This window comes from Phocoena phocoena, chromosome 16 (genome assembly GCF_963924675.1).
Source record: "Phocoena phocoena chromosome 16, mPhoPho1.1, whole genome shotgun sequence".
Taxonomy (NCBI): domain Eukaryota; kingdom Metazoa; phylum Chordata; class Mammalia; order Artiodactyla; family Phocoenidae; genus Phocoena; species Phocoena phocoena.
The window spans coordinates 19,902,379-19,918,847 of NC_089234.1; the positions used below are offsets into that span (position 1 = coordinate 19,902,379).

The 16,469-nt window shown below is 46.3% G+C and overlaps 1 protein-coding gene across 4 annotated transcripts in view; it reads left to right on the forward strand.

Moving 5' to 3' along the window:
- Window positions 1-16,469, forward strand: part of XPNPEP1 (X-prolyl aminopeptidase 1) — a 55,421-nt gene that overhangs the window by 17,900 nt on the left and 21,052 nt on the right. For all 4 annotated transcript variants that reach the window (XM_065894706.1, XM_065894711.1, XM_065894708.1 and 1 more), the window contains exons 4-8: window positions 7,425-7,488; window positions 8,671-8,775; window positions 12,193-12,285; window positions 12,539-12,682; window positions 14,914-15,009. In XM_065894706.1, coding sequence (XP_065750778.1) covers window positions 7,425-7,488; window positions 8,671-8,775; window positions 12,193-12,285; window positions 12,539-12,682; window positions 14,914-15,009 — 502 coding nt within the window. The remainder of the gene's footprint in view (window positions 1-7,424; window positions 7,489-8,670; window positions 8,776-12,192; window positions 12,286-12,538; window positions 12,683-14,913; window positions 15,010-16,469) is intronic.

The window sequence follows — 16,469 nt, forward strand, 5'->3', positions numbered from 1 at the left end:
TTATTGCAGAAGTCTCTATTTGTTTAGGCTTCACAAACTTATATTCTTGTACTCTTGCTGTCCTCTTCTCTCTCACTTCCCTCCCCACTACCCCCCCTCCATTTTTCTTTTATAATCTTTGGTTATCATTTCTATTGCTGTAGCTTAGCCATCTGCCTTACAAGGCGGGGGAAGTTGTGTTTTGCTTGTCTGGTGCATATTTCCTGACTACCATATCAGGGCTAAGTATTGGGACAAATGTAAAAGGCAAGCAGTTAGCATACAGGTAAGCGTATGGGCTCTAGAAACTGTCTGGGTTCAGGTGGCAGATTTGCCACTTAACTAGCTGCTTGACCTCAAGTAAGTTACCTCAAACTCCTAAGTGTCAGGTAAACTCTCTGCGTCTCAGTTTCCCCACCAGCAAAAATGGGACAGTGACATATCTATCTCTTAGGGCTGTTGTTAGGATCAAATGAGTTAATAGATATAAATGCTTAAAGCATGTCTGTCACCTAATAAGTCTCATTATATTAGCTGCTATTTCTGTTGTTGTTATTATTATTATTATAGAAATGAATGAGGGAAAATATTCCCTTAAAGAGGTTAAAGAGTAGATAGCCCCAGTCACAAATCTAACACAAAATGAGACTAGTAAATGTCATAGGAAAGAACTTAATCAGCACTGTCCAGTAGAAGTATATGAGGCACATATGTAGTTTTAACTATTCTAATAGCCATAGTAAAAAAAAAGTAAAAAGAAACAGTGAAATTATTTTTAATAATACATTTTATTTACCCCAGTATGTCCAAAATATTATCATTTCATCACATCATCAGTATAAAAAATCATTAGTGAGATAGTTTACATTTCTTTTTTTATACTGAGTCTTCAATTCCGGTATGTATTTCATTACAAAACATCTCAACTTGAATGTGGAATGTTCATTGGAAATATTTGATCTGTATTTAGATTTCATAAAATTTACAGTTGAAAAAGTGGCCTTACATACCAAAGTTGTTCTAAACATACTTAAAAAGTTTTGTAATAACTGAGCCTTGAGCATCAGTTTTAAAATTTATATTTAAATTAGTTGAAATAAAATCAGACATTTAGTTTCTCAGTCACATTAGCCACATTTCAAGTGCTTGGTAGCTACATGTGTCTGGTGGCTACTCTAATGCTAAGCGCAGATTTAAAGTGTGGACTGAACTCATAGGTGAGAGGGAATATTTTAAGCTGGCAGGGTCAAGGAAGGCTTCATGATGGAAATGCATTTAAACTGGAATGTGAACAGGTAGAATTTGGGTGCTTATAGGTAGAGAGGTGCAGGAAATACCATGGGCAAATCCATGGACGTAGGAGAACATGAATAATGATAATCCTAAAGAAGAAAGAATAATAGGGTCTGGTCAAGGCCACTCAGGAGCCACCAGAGTCAGGAGTTTAGGTCTCTGTTACACAGCAGGGACCCACTGAAGGTCTTTGAATAAGAGAGTGACACGAGCAATCAACGGGAGCAGTGTTCAGTGTGGATTGGAGAAGGGAGACACTGGGAACTGAGAAGCCTGTTCCGAAGCCAGTGCAGGATCCCAGCGTCGGGGTACAGAGGGCCTGGACTTGGGTGCTGGTCTTAGGAGCAGAGAAGAAGGGAAGGATTTGGAGGAGAAGCGGTAGATAGATTGAGCGAGGACCTTGCAGGCAGATGACCGAGGGAACTGGGAAGTTTGGAAGCTGAGAGGGTTTGTGGTGCCATCCAAAGAAAGAAATGAGAAGCCCCACGTTCCTTGTTTCAGGTCCTGTGGAGAGGAGGGCCCTCGTTGGGATGACTATTAAGTGGGACTCTGGGTCCTTGCCAGGACTGTGAGGACAGGAAGTGCTGGCTTTGTGTGTGACCTGCCGCAGGAGCCTCCTCAGTAATAGAGAGGCTGCTGTGCTCTGGGGCTCTTGTTCCTGTTTCGTTTCAGGCTAGATTCAGGGTTGATGGAATTTCTCCTACGGGTTGGGGAGGGGGAGGGTGTTAGAGAAATGAAGAGGAGTCTTGAATTCTGTCCTTTGTGTACTTTCCAAAGCACAAATACACACACCCACACACTGTTGCATGTTGGAGACAACACGCACCCCGAATATGTAATTGTGCAAGGACTTGGCACTCCAGGGGTCTGCTCCTCTCTGTCCTTTCGACTCTAAGGTTTTTTTCTTTTAAACTCAGAACAATGGTTGTAGTATTAATGAGTTTGGGCCCAGGGGGACTTTTTCAGCGAGGAAGTGTCCATTCTCTCTTGTAATCTGGGTGTTTTCTTGTACCTTCTAAGCCAAATGTTGGGACTTGCTGGCACGACTGGCCCCAAACCAGGAGAATCATTGGCTGGGGCCAGAACTGAACTGGCCCCATCTTTGAGAATTCCGAACTCTTCATCCTCCCCTTCTGTGAGGCCCCCTCGTCTGCTGTTGGGCTCAGCTTAGTCCACAGATCCCATCCTTGTGGGGGCGGCTCTGCCACCTTGAGCTTTTGGCTGTGTTTATAGTTCCTCCTTCTGGAAGACATGACTCCAATTTTCCAAAATTCTTTTTGATTCTACTCCCATTCCTCCAGGAGCTGGCTTCCTGTTTTTATTTCTTAAATAGGCTTTCTCCTGGGGCGGAGGTAGTGATTTTTATCCCGGAGTGATTTTATTCACCGTATTAATTAGAGTAACACTAGCTGTGGTAACACATCTCAAAGTTTCAGTGACTGTTTTGCAGAGCCTTATTTCTTGTTCATGTAGCAGTCTAGAGTGGGTGTTCCTGGTTGGTGGGTGACTTTCTTCCACTAGGAAGAAGAGTGATTCAGGGATCCAGGCACTTTCCATCCATGTGATGCCACCATTCCAGCTGGAGGAAGGGAAGGAGTATGGAGAGGGTGCGTCCATCTTTAACTGCCCTGACTCAGGTATCACTTCCCACCCTTTTTCTCTTGGTGAGAACTAGTCATGTGATCCCGCCTAGGTGCAAGGGGGCCTGGGAAATGAAGTCCTGGATGGGAAACCAACCGCTCTTCAGTGACTTTACAGTAAGGAAAGGGCGTGAATCTTTGGGCAGCTATCCATTTTTTCCACATACCTTGACTTGGTTTCATTTAAGAGATAAGAAAGCCAGTAAGTGGGGGAGCCAGGCTTGAACATAGGTTTGATTCCTGCATGTAGGAGACATCTGTTATGTGGTTGATGAAGGTAGAGGTGAATGGGGGGCAGTTGCTTGGCAGTGTGGCAAAGGCATGGGCTTTTTTTTTTTCTTTTTCTACGGTATGTGGGCCTCTCACTGTTGTGGCCTCTCCCGTTGCGGAGCACAGGCTCCGGATGCGCAGGCTCAGCGGCCATGGCTCACAGGCCCAGCCGCTCCGCAGCATGTGGGATCTTCCCGGACCGGGGCACGAACCCGCGTCCCCTGCATCGGCAGGCGGGCTCTCAACCACTGCGCCACCAGGGAAGCCCAGGCATGGGCTTTTGAAAGTCAGACCTGAGATCAGATCTCGGCTCTGCCACTTAGAGCAGTGGTGTCTTGGTTGGGGGGTGGTGGGTGGTAAGTAAGTAATTTACTTCTCTGAGCTGCTGATTCTTCTTTTTTTTTTTTAAATCTGTAAATGGGAGGGATGCTACCTTTCAGAGCTGCTGTTGGGCTTAGAATTAGGGGAAATGAAGATAGTTATTGGCAAGTAGTCAGTCTTAGCCAGTATTATTTGTTATCATCACCCAAGGTGGGGAGCATGGATGAATGCCATTGTGGATTGTTTGGTAAAATTCAGAGGTGTGGGAGATCTCTGAAAGCTGGCTGGGTCAGAAAGCTTTGTGGAAGAGGGCATGTTTGAGCTGGATTTTGAGACATGGATGAGGCTTTTTTTTTTTTTTTTCTGTAGTTTACTGATATGCTTTATTTGGCTGTGTGTTATTTAAATTGTTTGAATTAGATGCCAACGTTTAAAAATTGAGTGATCTCTCACGAACATACATATATTTAACTTTTCCTGAAATACTGAAGGTTGGCAACACGTGGTTCACATTCCAGCATGACAGGAATCAGAGCTGAGTGGGAGCTGCTCTCTCTAGAAGAGACAGCCTCTTGTCCTGCTTTACTCATTTCGTTGACCTGCCTGTGCCCTAGGGCTTTTGAGTTTGAAACCCCAGCTGTAATCCCTTCTGGCCTTTTTCCTGTTGGATAAGGCATTAGTTTCCTGTTGCAGCTGTGACAAACTTAGTGGCTTACAACAACACAAATTTATTATCTTACACTTCTGGAGGGCTGGAGTCTGCAGTGGTCAGCAGGGCTAAAGTGACTTCTGGAGGCTCTGGGGAGAATCCATTTCCTTGTCTTTTCCGGTTTCTAGAGGGCACTTGCATTTCTTGGCTTGTAGCCCTTTCTCTGTCTTCAAAGAGGTGGCTAAGGTCTTAACTACGGAGAAAGGTTCATCTCTCCTCCTGCTCTTCCTTTATTCTGCAAGTATTGGATGCGGGCCTAGTGTGTGTCACCTGTGCCCTGTACAGGGACAGTGACAAACAAGACAGACAAACACCCTGATCTCATGGGACTTACATTCTGGGGGGTCAGGACAATAACAGTGTAAAAGAGTCATTAAGAAGAGAAACATCTAGAAAAATGTACTGTACAGAGAGGTAGAAGAGGCTGAGTGGCTACTGTAGCTGGATAGTCTAGGCAAGCCTCTCTGGGGAGGTGACATCTGACCTGAAATATAATGATGGGAAGGAGCCTGCCATGCCATGACCAGAGGGAGACTTTTATAGGCACAAGGAAAAGCATGTGCAAAGGCCTTGAAGCAGGAATGAGATTGGCAAGCGCGAGGAGCAGAAAGCAGGCGGTGTGGCTGGAGCAGTGTGAGTGGGAGGACTGTGGGCGGAGAGCAGGGCCGGACCAAGCTATGCCTTGGGGACTGGCCTGGGGTTTGGATTTTATCCTAAGTGTGATGGGAAGTCATTGGAGGATTTTAAGCGGGATGCTAACATGACACATACATATTTTGAAAAGCTCCCTCTGAGTGTGTGTGAAGAGTGGATTGTAGGGACAGTGGTCCAGGTAGAGATGAGGGAGGCTTGGACCGGGACATAGTAGAGATGGAGATAAATGGACAGTTTTGGAGAAAAAAGCCAATGGCTGTGTTTCTTTGCGGCTTTTTCCTAGTATGCTAAGGCTTTGGCTTGTTTTAGGCCTTTTGCTGTTCTCTAGGGAGAATGTTCCCGGGCTTTGCCAGCTTCATGGCTGGGGGAAGAGTGGGAGGCCTGGGCCCAGTGCTTGTCTGGCCTCTGCTTAGCCAGTTGGTATGGAGGTGACAGCTTTGGTCAGTGATGTCTTTCTGGCATGTTGACCACTTAGGTCATGTCTAGACATTCTTGCTCCACCCTCATCTCGATCCCAAACCAAACACATCCACCTGCTGTTAATTCCGTCTCCCTTTGGAGAAACTCTTCTCCTGCCTTTGCTGAGAGGCAGCTCCAGGTAACCCCTGGGGGGACGTGAGGCTCCGCCCCGGCTTCCCCAGGTAGGGCTGGGGCACTCCTCAAGAGCTGTGTCCCTGCGTGCCAGAGCCCAGCCAGGCCGAGCCCCTCACCTGCCTCCTCACTGTGCGTTGGGTGGGAGAGCACCCAGCCAGGCGGACCTCCTTGTTGGTCCAGAGTGCCCCCTCTGTATTTTCTCCGTTGTGTACTCTGAGTTTTAGCACAAGGTTTTTTTTGTTAACTGAGTTTTCCCAGCCTCTTAGCTGCTTTTTCACCACTCAGGAGGAAGAGATTAATATTGTCTCTTCTGTTGCATATACGCAGCACTCCCAGGTTTCTGGTGAGTCGTTTTGAACATTCACTTACTGTTCCTCACAACAGAACTAGGAGAAGGGTAGGAACAGACTCCCCCATTTTGGCCTTTTTTTTTTTTTTCAGTCTTGCACTCACTAATTCCTGGGTCAATAAACAAAGGAGCGCTCTACAGTTCATAAATGATGCTGGAGGCCACTTCTTTTTATGTCCTTAGTGCTATCTGGTCAATGTTCCCTTGTGTTTTCGGGATCAAACATTTGCTTGCCATTGCGTTCAGCAATCTGAAATGACCCGTTGTAGAAATGAGGAACTGAGGCTGAGAGAGGTGAGGAGACTCGTTGCAGACCACGTAGCTGGGCCTGCTAGAGGGCAGGTGCGACCCAGAGCTCTCAGAGCCCCTTCATCCTGCCATCATGATTCTTTCTGCTGACGCTGCCAGCACCTCTGTGGGTCATGGTCTTGTGAATGGTCTGAGGCTGCGATTGTGGCTGCCTTGGTGAAAGGAGCAGCTCTCATCCACGCGGCAGGACTAGAACCTGGGAGCCGTTTTCCCCTACATCATGTTGACTGTCCCAAAATGCCTTGGGGTCCAGCCAGCAGCCCCCTTCTCTATCCTAAGCATTCTTAACCCTGCCAAGTCCTTTAGCTCAGGAATAACCTGCTAACAGGAAAAGGAGCAGTGGCTCTGGTCTCGAGTAGACCAGATCCTGGCCCTGCTACTGACGTGTTGGTTGCTTAAAGATTCTGTGTTTGAACCTCAGTTTTCTCATTTGCTATTGGTCTTATCCTGGAGAGTTATTTTGAGGATGGGATACGATGTGTTTTATGGGGGCAGCATGGCATAGGCCTTCAGAGTTGAGGCTCTGAAACCGCCCAGGTTCAAATCCTGCCACTGCTACTTATTAGCTGTGTGACTTTGGACAAGTTACTTGACTCTCTGTGCCTCACTGGCTATTACCAGAAGTTACACAATGTGGCCTCGTACCCTTTCCCCAGGAATGGGAACCTCTTACCTTCTTAGCCCTAATCCCATTCCATTCAGAGGCAAGGGATTATCGGCTGGGAAGGACCTGGATTTGAACATGATGTTTTATTTTGCTGAAGCCTCCTGGGTTAGAGGAAGCATTTCCCTTTGTTCCCTAACAGGAAGGGACAGGGTCTGCGTGGGAGAGATTGGTGACACTGCCTTGGATGGAGGATACAAACAGGAAGTTCAGAAATAAGCTGATATCTAAAGAGACTTAAGTTAGAGAATTATTGGCACATAAAACAGAAATTCGGGCTTTTGAGAAAAATAACAGATGCCTAAATGTCAGTGGCAAAGAAGGGAGAAGGCTATTGGTTTGTTTTTTGAGTGAGATCTCAGTGAGGAAAGAGCAGTTTTGATCTGTTTCTCTTGATTTGCTTTGTTCTCCAGATGAAAAAATTGAGGTTAAAGGGAACAGCCCTTTAGCCCGTAATTAATTAGGGACTTCTGTAGTGTGCACTAATTAAAAAAAAAATGTTCAGCTCGCCTTTTCAGCTAGATTGGCAGTTCCTTGAAGGCAGGTGCCCAGCTTTTGCCAGCCCTTGCAGCCCTGCTGGGCCGAGCAGGAGTCGGCGTGTGACTGATCAAGGTCCAATTCCTTGTCCTTTTTGTTTTCCAGAGTGAGTACATTGCTCCGTGTGACTGTCGGCGGGCCTTTGTCTCTGGATTTGATGGCTCTGCAGGTGAGTTTCTAAATTCTCTTTGTTCTTTTGGTACTTTTGTTTGCCTCTCAAAAATAACTAGAACCGGTTTCAGCTTGTGATATAGAACCAAAAAAAAAAAAAAAATGCAAACCAGATGTCCCCATTGAGCCTCTGCAGAGCGGATGTGGTCCCAGCATCCCCAGCTCCTAAGCTTACATTTTAGTGTCTCTTTTCTCTATGCCTTCGCTTTTCAAATCTTAAAAAATGTTACTTAAAAAATATTTTTGAACTTTTTATTAACTGTAACATACATACAGAAAAGTGTATCAATTAACCTGAATACCCCTGTGTAACTAGCACTCCAAATAAGAAGTGGGACACTAATAGCATCCTTAAAACCCCCTCCTTAGCCTATTGGTCCTGTGTAATTGTCTAAGCGCTTGACTTTTGGTTTCTCTGTTTTTGGTTTCAGCTTAAATAACAAAGATGAATGTTGAGCTACATTGTTGCCCTGCCCTAACTTTCCCAAAGCTGTTGTGCCCTTGAGTTTTAGGATGGGTTCCCCCCTTCAGACTCCCATCCTTGCTAGACTTGGTGCGAGCCCCTCTCCTCGCAGTTAGCGCACTGCTTCTGTTGATGTAAAAGGCACTTTAGGATTGGTTTTGGCTGACACCTCTGCTGAAAGCCCTGAGTTCTGCTGGGCCTGTGGGAACTGAGGGCAGATAGAGGTGGGAGGCATAAACTCCCGGCTGGTGACCAACTGCTGCATCACAATGAACACGTGGTCTCTCTTGGGAAAGGTGAAACACCTCCTTTAGAGTGTCTGGTGGAGCAGATGGCTGCGATCAATGAGCAGATTCACCGCTATTTTGTTAATTACGAGACCCTTGTGGCCGCAGGTCCACAGACCTCTTTCTACTGGCCTTGACTCATGCTGTACAAGTGGGGTCCTTTCTGTGCAGGGACCAATACCCAGGCTGACTCAGGACTGTTTCTTTCAGAGCTTGGCCCACAGCTGGTTTTCAGTGGTATCATCTTCTCTTGCCTGGAGGTTCTCTTGGAGTTAAAGGCCCCGCTGCCCCGCCAGAGGCCCCACCGGAGCGGTGGTGAGGCCACACGGGATCTGGTGCCCCTCACCGTGCTTGCCTGCCTGCTGCCGTTCTGTGCAGCTTCTAGGTGGTGGTCAGAAACATTTCTCATCTCCTTGCTCCCCTGCTGTAGGCACAGCCATCGTCACAGAAGAACATGCGGCCATGTGGACTGATGGGCGCTACTTCCTCCAGGCTGCCAAGCAGATGGACAGCAACTGGACGCTCATGAAGATGGGTGCGTAGAGGCACAGCCATCTCAACTTTAGTTGGCCAGCTCTGGCAGGGGACCCTAGGGCTCCTCAGGGCTTCTGGATCTTACCCCTTTTATGGGGCCACGGGCCCCTTTTAGAATCCAAGGTGTCTTAGTCTGCTCAGGCTACCAAAACAAAATACCATAGACTGGGTGGCTTAAACAACAGAAATTTACTTTTTCATTTCTGGTGGCTGGCGGTCTGAAATCAGGGTGCTTTTGTGGTCAGGTTCTGGTGAGAGCTCTCTTCCTGGCGTGCACACAGCCTCCTCCTCACTGTATCCTTACATGGCTATCTCTCTGTTCCTCTGCTTAGAAGGCCACCAGTCCTCCTGGATTAGAATTCTACCTTATGACTTCATTTAACCTTAATTACCTCCTAAACCCCCTGTCTCCAAATATAGTTACATTCAACGTATGAATTTTGAGGGGACACAGTCCAGTTCATGGCACAAGGAAAACCAAGAAAATGACACGCTGATATACACATACCATTGCGCGTTCAATTTTGGAAGATTCTGGTTCAGGATACTCATTTCAGTGAGGAGAAACTGAGGGCCAGAGAGGACAGTTGCTTTGCTGCAGCTCACATAACTTGCTGTGCATTTGATTCATGCACTGGGGCCTTTCCGTTGCTGCCTCATGATTCAAAGTGAGATAAAGGTAAGGGGCCATTGGCAGCTGAAGCTAGGAAGCTCTCCCTCTGAGGATCCTGACTTGCTTCTGGCAGCTCAGCCATAGGGCAAGAGCATGGGTCTGGAACTTCCTTGGGCAAGTTGCTTCACCTTCAGTGCTTCAGCTTCCTCATATGTAAGGTGGAATAGTAATAGTAAGTACCACATAAAATGGTGAGGGTTAAAGAAATAGTATATGGGAAGCATAGAGCTCAGTGTTTATTGGATAATGATTGTGTGTGTGTGTGTGTGTGTGTACTCTTGTTTTTTCATTTAATTTTGTGCTGTGTTTTTCCTTGTCACTATAATAGTCTTTTGAAACATGATTTTAGTGGTTGTACAAAGGCCTCTGCCTGCTGAATTTTGAACTTGGACAATAGAAGGAGGGAAAAGGGGCTACCAGGGCTGAGTGAGGAAGAGAAGATGAGGCCAAATCCCTGGTGTTTCTTGTTTGTAGTTGGAAGTAATGAGGAAATCAGGTTGTTACCAGACTCATGGTTCATGGAACAGAGGGCTGTTGACGCTGAGTTGAGTTGACTCCAAGATCCAAGCAGTTAGCCTACTGAGGTAGTGTGTGTGTGTGTGTGTGTGTGTGTGTGTATGTGTATGTGTGTTTCACACACTCTCCACATATATAAGTGTTGTTTGTCTTAGGGAAGGAGGAATTAGGAACGTTTTTATCCTGGCAGTGGATTTATTTTAAATTTCCGTTTCTCAAAAGTCTTTAAAAATATAGGAACATCAAAGCTACAGGTGGTTGTTGCCCCAGTTGTTCTCCTTCTTCTCTCTCTCTCTCTCTTTCTGTGTCACACACACAGACACACACACACACACACACGCACTTGGGGTTGTAGGGCTATTATAAATGGATAGGCCACTAGACCTTTAAACTTTTTTGATTACATGCCTCTGTTGACGGTATATGCGCCCAGTCCATCTGTATTTCAAATACAAGCAAAGATTGATATCTTATTTTTTAAGAAAAATTACCAATGGAAGTCCTAATACTTTCTGCTTGTACCCCAGTGGATCATTCAGTGTGCCTCTGGGATTTGGTCATCTCTCTTTGGGGCCTAAACTCCAGCTGTTAGATAAGTCAGCGCTTTGGGGGTCAGAGTGTCAGAGGAGCGAATACTGTTTGCCTGTCCTCTAAAACAGCCTCAGCGGATGAGTCCTTCTCCCTTCCAAGCCCCTCTCTAGTTTCTGCCCTAAGCCCACCTCCTCACTGTCTCTCCTGTGTAGGGAGATTCTGGTGGGTGTAGTTGGGGAGTGGTTCATCCCTGGGGTTTTTGCCAAACATCTGTCTTCTAGGAGATGATATGACTTCATCCTGTGAAAGTTATACTAGGGGCATTAAAGAAACTTTGTTAGTAAGTGGCTTGTTGAGCGGTTTGAAAAAAATAGGAAAGAATCAAATAACAAAATAACAACTCAGTGCCAGCTTCTAGGCAGTTTTTTAGAACAGATTCATGAGCTCATTTCTTTTTTTTTTTTAATTTTTATTTATTTGTTTGCTTTTTTGGCTGCATTGGGTCTTAGTTGCAGCATGCGGGGTCTTAGTTGCGGCATGTGGGCTCTTTGTTGCGGCATGTGGGCTCTTTGTTGCGGCATGCGGGCTTCTCTAGTTGTGGCGCTCAGGCTCCAAAGCATGTGGGCTCTGTAGTTTGTGGCACAGTTTCTCTGTTGAGGCGTGTGGGCTTGGTGGTTGTGGCGCTTGGGCTTAGTTGGCTTGGTGGTTGGGGCACGTGGGATCTTAGTTCCCCGACCAGGGATCGAACCCACGTCCCCTGCATTGGAAGGCAGATTCTTAACCACTGGACCATCAGGGAAGTCCCATGAGCTCATTTCTTTACAAACCTTTGAACTTCCCTTCTGTGGTTATGTGGTTATCAGTACTCGCTAGGGAGAATGGTAAAACAGTACTATTTCAGAATATGTGAACTCTCGCTCATAATATTTTCTCAAAATGTTAGTTGTTTAGCAAAAATTTGATGAAAAAAGTATACATCTGAAACATACAAGATACTGGGTCAAATTAAAGAAAAACGGGGATATAAAAATAACTTTTTCCTTTTTTGAAGCTTATTTAGTGTCCTATGACTGTTTGCTCTTGGTAGTTGGGAAGCCCAGGGAGCCAGTTAAAGACACGATGTTGGGTTCCTGTGTGTCCCTCTTACAGTCTTTGGATACGTTTCTCTGCTGCCAGTCAGGCCTGGTTGTCTGGCGGGGGCCTTCAGTCTGCAATGCTGCCTTACAGATAAGGGGAGGGCACTGTGGTGTGTGTTCCCCTTACCTGGTGTGCGATGTAAGGGAGGCTCCCAGCTCTAGCCTTCACCATATCACCACCCACCCTCTCATCACCAGTAGTGGTAAAGTGACCGAAGGCTGATACAAGACGATCTTCACGATGACACCATGTACCTGTATTGCAGCGATTCCTGGGATGCCTTTTTACCAGGGGTCTAATGAAAATCCTGTTTCTTTTTTTCTTCTGTCTCACCCATTCCTTATATACTGTCTTACTTTATGTTTTCCTTTTATAGCATCTTACACTTTTCATAGCCTTCCACGATTAAGGGAAGTTCACATTTTCCAAGTGCTGTCAATTCTCTTTGAAGAAGGTGCTTAATAAAGACCCTGCATGATGTTGGTGAATTGCCTCCTTCTGGATAGGACAATGAGCTTGGGTTCCCTGGGAATTGTTTCTCATCAGTTCTTCCCTCTGTAGGTCTGAAGGACACACCAACTCAGGAAGACTGGCTGGTGAGTGTACTTCCTGAAGGATCCAGGGTTGGTGTGGACCCACTGATCATTCCTACAGGTGAGTAAGCATAGGCCCTTTCATCTTGGGTGAGGAAGTGAGTTCTAGAGGCCTCTCCATCCTCCCTGTTTGCTTGTGGGTTGTGGACCATTTGGGGGCTCAGCATGATTTGATGTCACAACAGAGGTCAAGGTGAGGAGAAGAGTTAGCACAGGGCCACAGGATAGCCTTTCAGAAGGTGCCAGGCTCTCAAAGCCCTGCTGCCTGTAAAGGGTGTTCAGTTCATAGCTAGACCACGTGTGTTTCTCCTCAGATTACTGGAAAAAGATGGCCAAGGTTCTGAGAAGCGCTGGCCACCACCTCATTCCTGTCAAGGAGAACCTTGTGGACAAGATCTGGACAGACCGGCCTGAGCGTCCGTGCAAGCCCCTCATCACACTGGGCCTGGATTACACAGGTCAGAACCACGGCTGTGCCCAGAAGGCGCCCGACCATCGGCCCCTTCACCTCAACGAAAGCCCTCTGAATCCAGGTCGAGCTTGAGCTGAGTGGAGGATTTTGCCCCGCCCTGGCACGTGGGGCATTTGATGCAGCAGGAGTTCAGTTTGTTTCCACAGTTGCCACCTACTTGCCACCTACTTTGGCACAGTTTATTCTTGCAGAGCTCCTCTGGGCAGACCTGTGCGTGCTACTGAGATGGCTTTTTTACCATTCAGTTGCTAACTGCCCCTCTAACGTGTCTAATATTGGAAACAGACTACAGGTTTCTTTTCTTTTTTTGATTTAGTCACCTCGAGAGTTTTATTTCTTTATTTAAATTTTTTTCCTTCTCATATTTATTAATCCACAATCAGTGTCAACAGCTGATTGGGTTGTATACACACCCCAGCCTTAGCAGATTGTCTTTTGTTTTGTTTTCTAAATTAATTTTTATTGGACTGTAATGAGCCTAGAGGTTTCTAGATTTCATTTCCTTTTCTTCTGTCAGCATTTGTACGTTTACCTTCCCAGGCGCCCTCCTTCTGTCTGTCCTCTGCTTTAGTAGCTTTGGGGTGTGGGTGGGTTTCTTTGGCTTGTGTGATAGTGGTGAGTGAGGAGCAAGTTCTGTGAACGTTTTGTGGGAGATGAAAGTGTGATTTATGGAAGAGTGAGGAGCGCAGAGGGAAAGGCCTGGGAGGTGGGGCTGCAGGGGAGGGAGCCTTGCTGTAGAAACGGCAGAGGAGAGGTGGATGGGGGATGTCTGGAATGTAGGCACATTGCCCAGAGGAGTCCTGGAAAGAAAGCATTACAGCCCAGACTCTCAGTCAAGTTTTAAACAGCATTCCCGAGCTGGTCTTCAAAGCAGCATTTAGTTGTGGGCACAGCCCCCAGCTTGCTTTCCTTGTGACACCCTCACCTGAGGGTATTACAGATTAGGGGGATGGGTCCAGTGAGTGGCCCAGGGTCAGCTCAACATTTTCCATCAGCGTGTTTTGAGTTTTGTTCAACTGAAGCAGAGGCTCTGACCTATTGCTTATAGAAGGGGGGAGAGCAGGTGTGGCTGGTAAAACTTCTGTTCAGCAGACACATGAGTGCCTGCTGTGTACAGGACACTGCTAGGTGCTGGGCGAATAAGACAGATGCCTGCTGTGTTCACAGGTGGCTGCGCCCTGCGTTACATGTGCTGTTTCATGCTGGGTGGTGGTGGTGGTGGTAGTGATGGGGTGAGCTCCTCTAGGACCCCAGTTTCATCCTGGGGAGAGCAGGGAGGCCGTGGCTGTGTCTGACAGTGCAAGTGTGATTTGGAAGTGGTTGTCACACTGAGTCAGACCGTAGAGAATTCCTCGGTCTTAGCACTGAAGGGCGAGTCTCGTATCTCCAGGAATGTAAAGTGGTAGGTGATATTCCCCTGACCTCTAAGACTCGGTGAGTTCTCTCTGCTGGGTAGTGTGTTCTCAAAGCTCCCTGTACAGAAGTGTAACTAATTGCTGGTTTTTTGGTGTTTTTAAAAAAAATTATTTATTTTATTTTTGGCTGTGTTGGGTCTTCGTTGCCTTGTGCAGGCTTTCTCTAGTTGCAGCAAGCGGGGGCTACTCTTCATTGTGGTGCGCAGGCTTCTCATTGCGGTGGCTTCTCTTGTTGCAGAGCAGAGGGTCTAGGTGTGCAGGCTTCATTAGTTGTGGCACACTGGCTCAGTAGTTGTGGCTTGCGGGCTTAGTTGCTCCAAGGCATGTGGCATCCTCCCAGACCAGGGATCGAACCCATGTGCCCTGCATTGGCAGGTGGATTCTTAACCACTGTGCCACCAGGGAAGTCCCACTACTTGCTGGTTTAATTGTCTGTCTTCCCTTCTAGATTGTAAGCCCCCTGAGCTCAAGGACTGCATGTAGCTCAGAGCTGTAACCACAGTGACCAGCATGGTACCTGCAGATATCTATGCCTGGGAAGTGTAGATGCTTCATAGACATTTGTTGGATGAACAAATGAATTACTTTTTCTTTGAGGTAGTCAGAGCTCTTGACAGTCAGCTAGCTTAGAGTCACTTCTCATGTATGGGGCTTGAATCTGGGCCTCCTGTCTGCTCAGATAACATGCTCCCTGGGATATGGTGCTGGTTAAAAATGTTTGGAATGGGTTCTTTCACTTGGCTTCCGCAGGTCCCTGGGACCAGACCAGGGCTGGAGTCGCAAGTATGTTTGTTTCTTGCAGGCATCTCCTGGAAGGACAAAGTTGTAGATCTTCGGTTGAAAATGGCCGAGAGGAACGTCGTGTGGTTTGTGGTCACTGCCCTGGATGAGATTGCATGTGAGTGCTCTGGTTTCACTGTTGGGAAGTGTTACCCAGTCTCTGCATTGGTTCTCTGGGAATCTGTGTGTTCATGCAATTCAGCTTTCCGAGTGGCCAGGGAATAAGCAAAAGACTGTCACCAGTGGGGTATATGATATGCCGAGTAGGATGGAGGAGTAATTATAGGGAGTCGGGGAGGGGAATGTAGCTTGGACTGGAGCTGTATTACAGCCAGGGGCTGATGTTAAATCTGTGATGATGTCCCTCTCTGGCCAGTCTACTCAGGACTGTGACATCTCTGAGGAGGGACATTTCCAACAAACTTTTGGTGCCTGTCAACATTCGTGTGTCTCTATGGGTATAGAAGTAAGATCACAGGAGATATTTTTTTCTTTATCCTTTTCCTGTATATCCCCAAGTTCTTCACAATGAGGATGTTCTAGAGATATTTCTACTTCAGAAAACTCAGGAACTGAAAGTTCTTCAACAAGCCTTTTGGTACAATAGCAGTTTTTTAATCTTTAGACCTTAAACTATCCCCATGGAATTGTTCAGTGCCTTCTAGAACCTGAAGGAATCTTCTTATTCTGTCTGCTATTTTCTGACTGGATTTGACCCAGGGTACCTGAGACAAGGCACTGCCTTATTCTTTGATTTTTCTCACTAGAGAAAGAAAGTTTACTGCACAGTGTCCTAGCTCTCTAATCCCCAGTTCCAGACTTTGTCAAGAGTGTCAGTGATTTATATCCCTAATTAACTAAATAACTTTAACGTCGGAGAAAATAACATATAAAGCTAATTTCTCTCCTTTATTATTAAAAAGACACACATTTCCATTGCGGAAAACCTGGAAAGTGCAGAGGAAGTAGAAAGAAGAAAAAAAATCACCTATAATTTCCTTACACACAGAAAATCACAGTTAACATTCTGCACATTTGTAATTTTGTAGCTAGATTTTTTCCAGTGTATCGGGATACTCTAAGCATACATAAGCATAATTTTAAGTGAATATTAAATATCTCATCATATGGTTGTATCATAATTTACTTAACTATTCCCCTACATATGCCCTTTGAGTAATTTCCAATTTTCTTGTGATTTTGTTAACATCCATCAAAGTCTTGGTGCATCACAATCCATGTCTTAGTTTCTGATAATTTTCTTCCAACTTCTGGTTGGCTTTAGAGGTGGTGTTATGGATTAGAGGGGGTGTGCATGGCAGGGCTTTTGACCATTTTGCCATGTACCGGCCAGAAAGGTTGCACAGGCGTGTGTGAATACACCCCTCTCGCCACACCCTCGCCAGCCCCAGGTGCTGTCATTTAAAAAGAGTGCTAGTTTGGTCTGATAGGTAAAACATGTTGCCTCATTGCTTTACTTTGCGAGGCCATGATGTTAAAATAGAGGCAGTGCTTTTTACGCCAGGGTCTTCTCTGCACTCTGATTCTCAGGAGAGCAAGCATTAGGCAGCTGGAAGT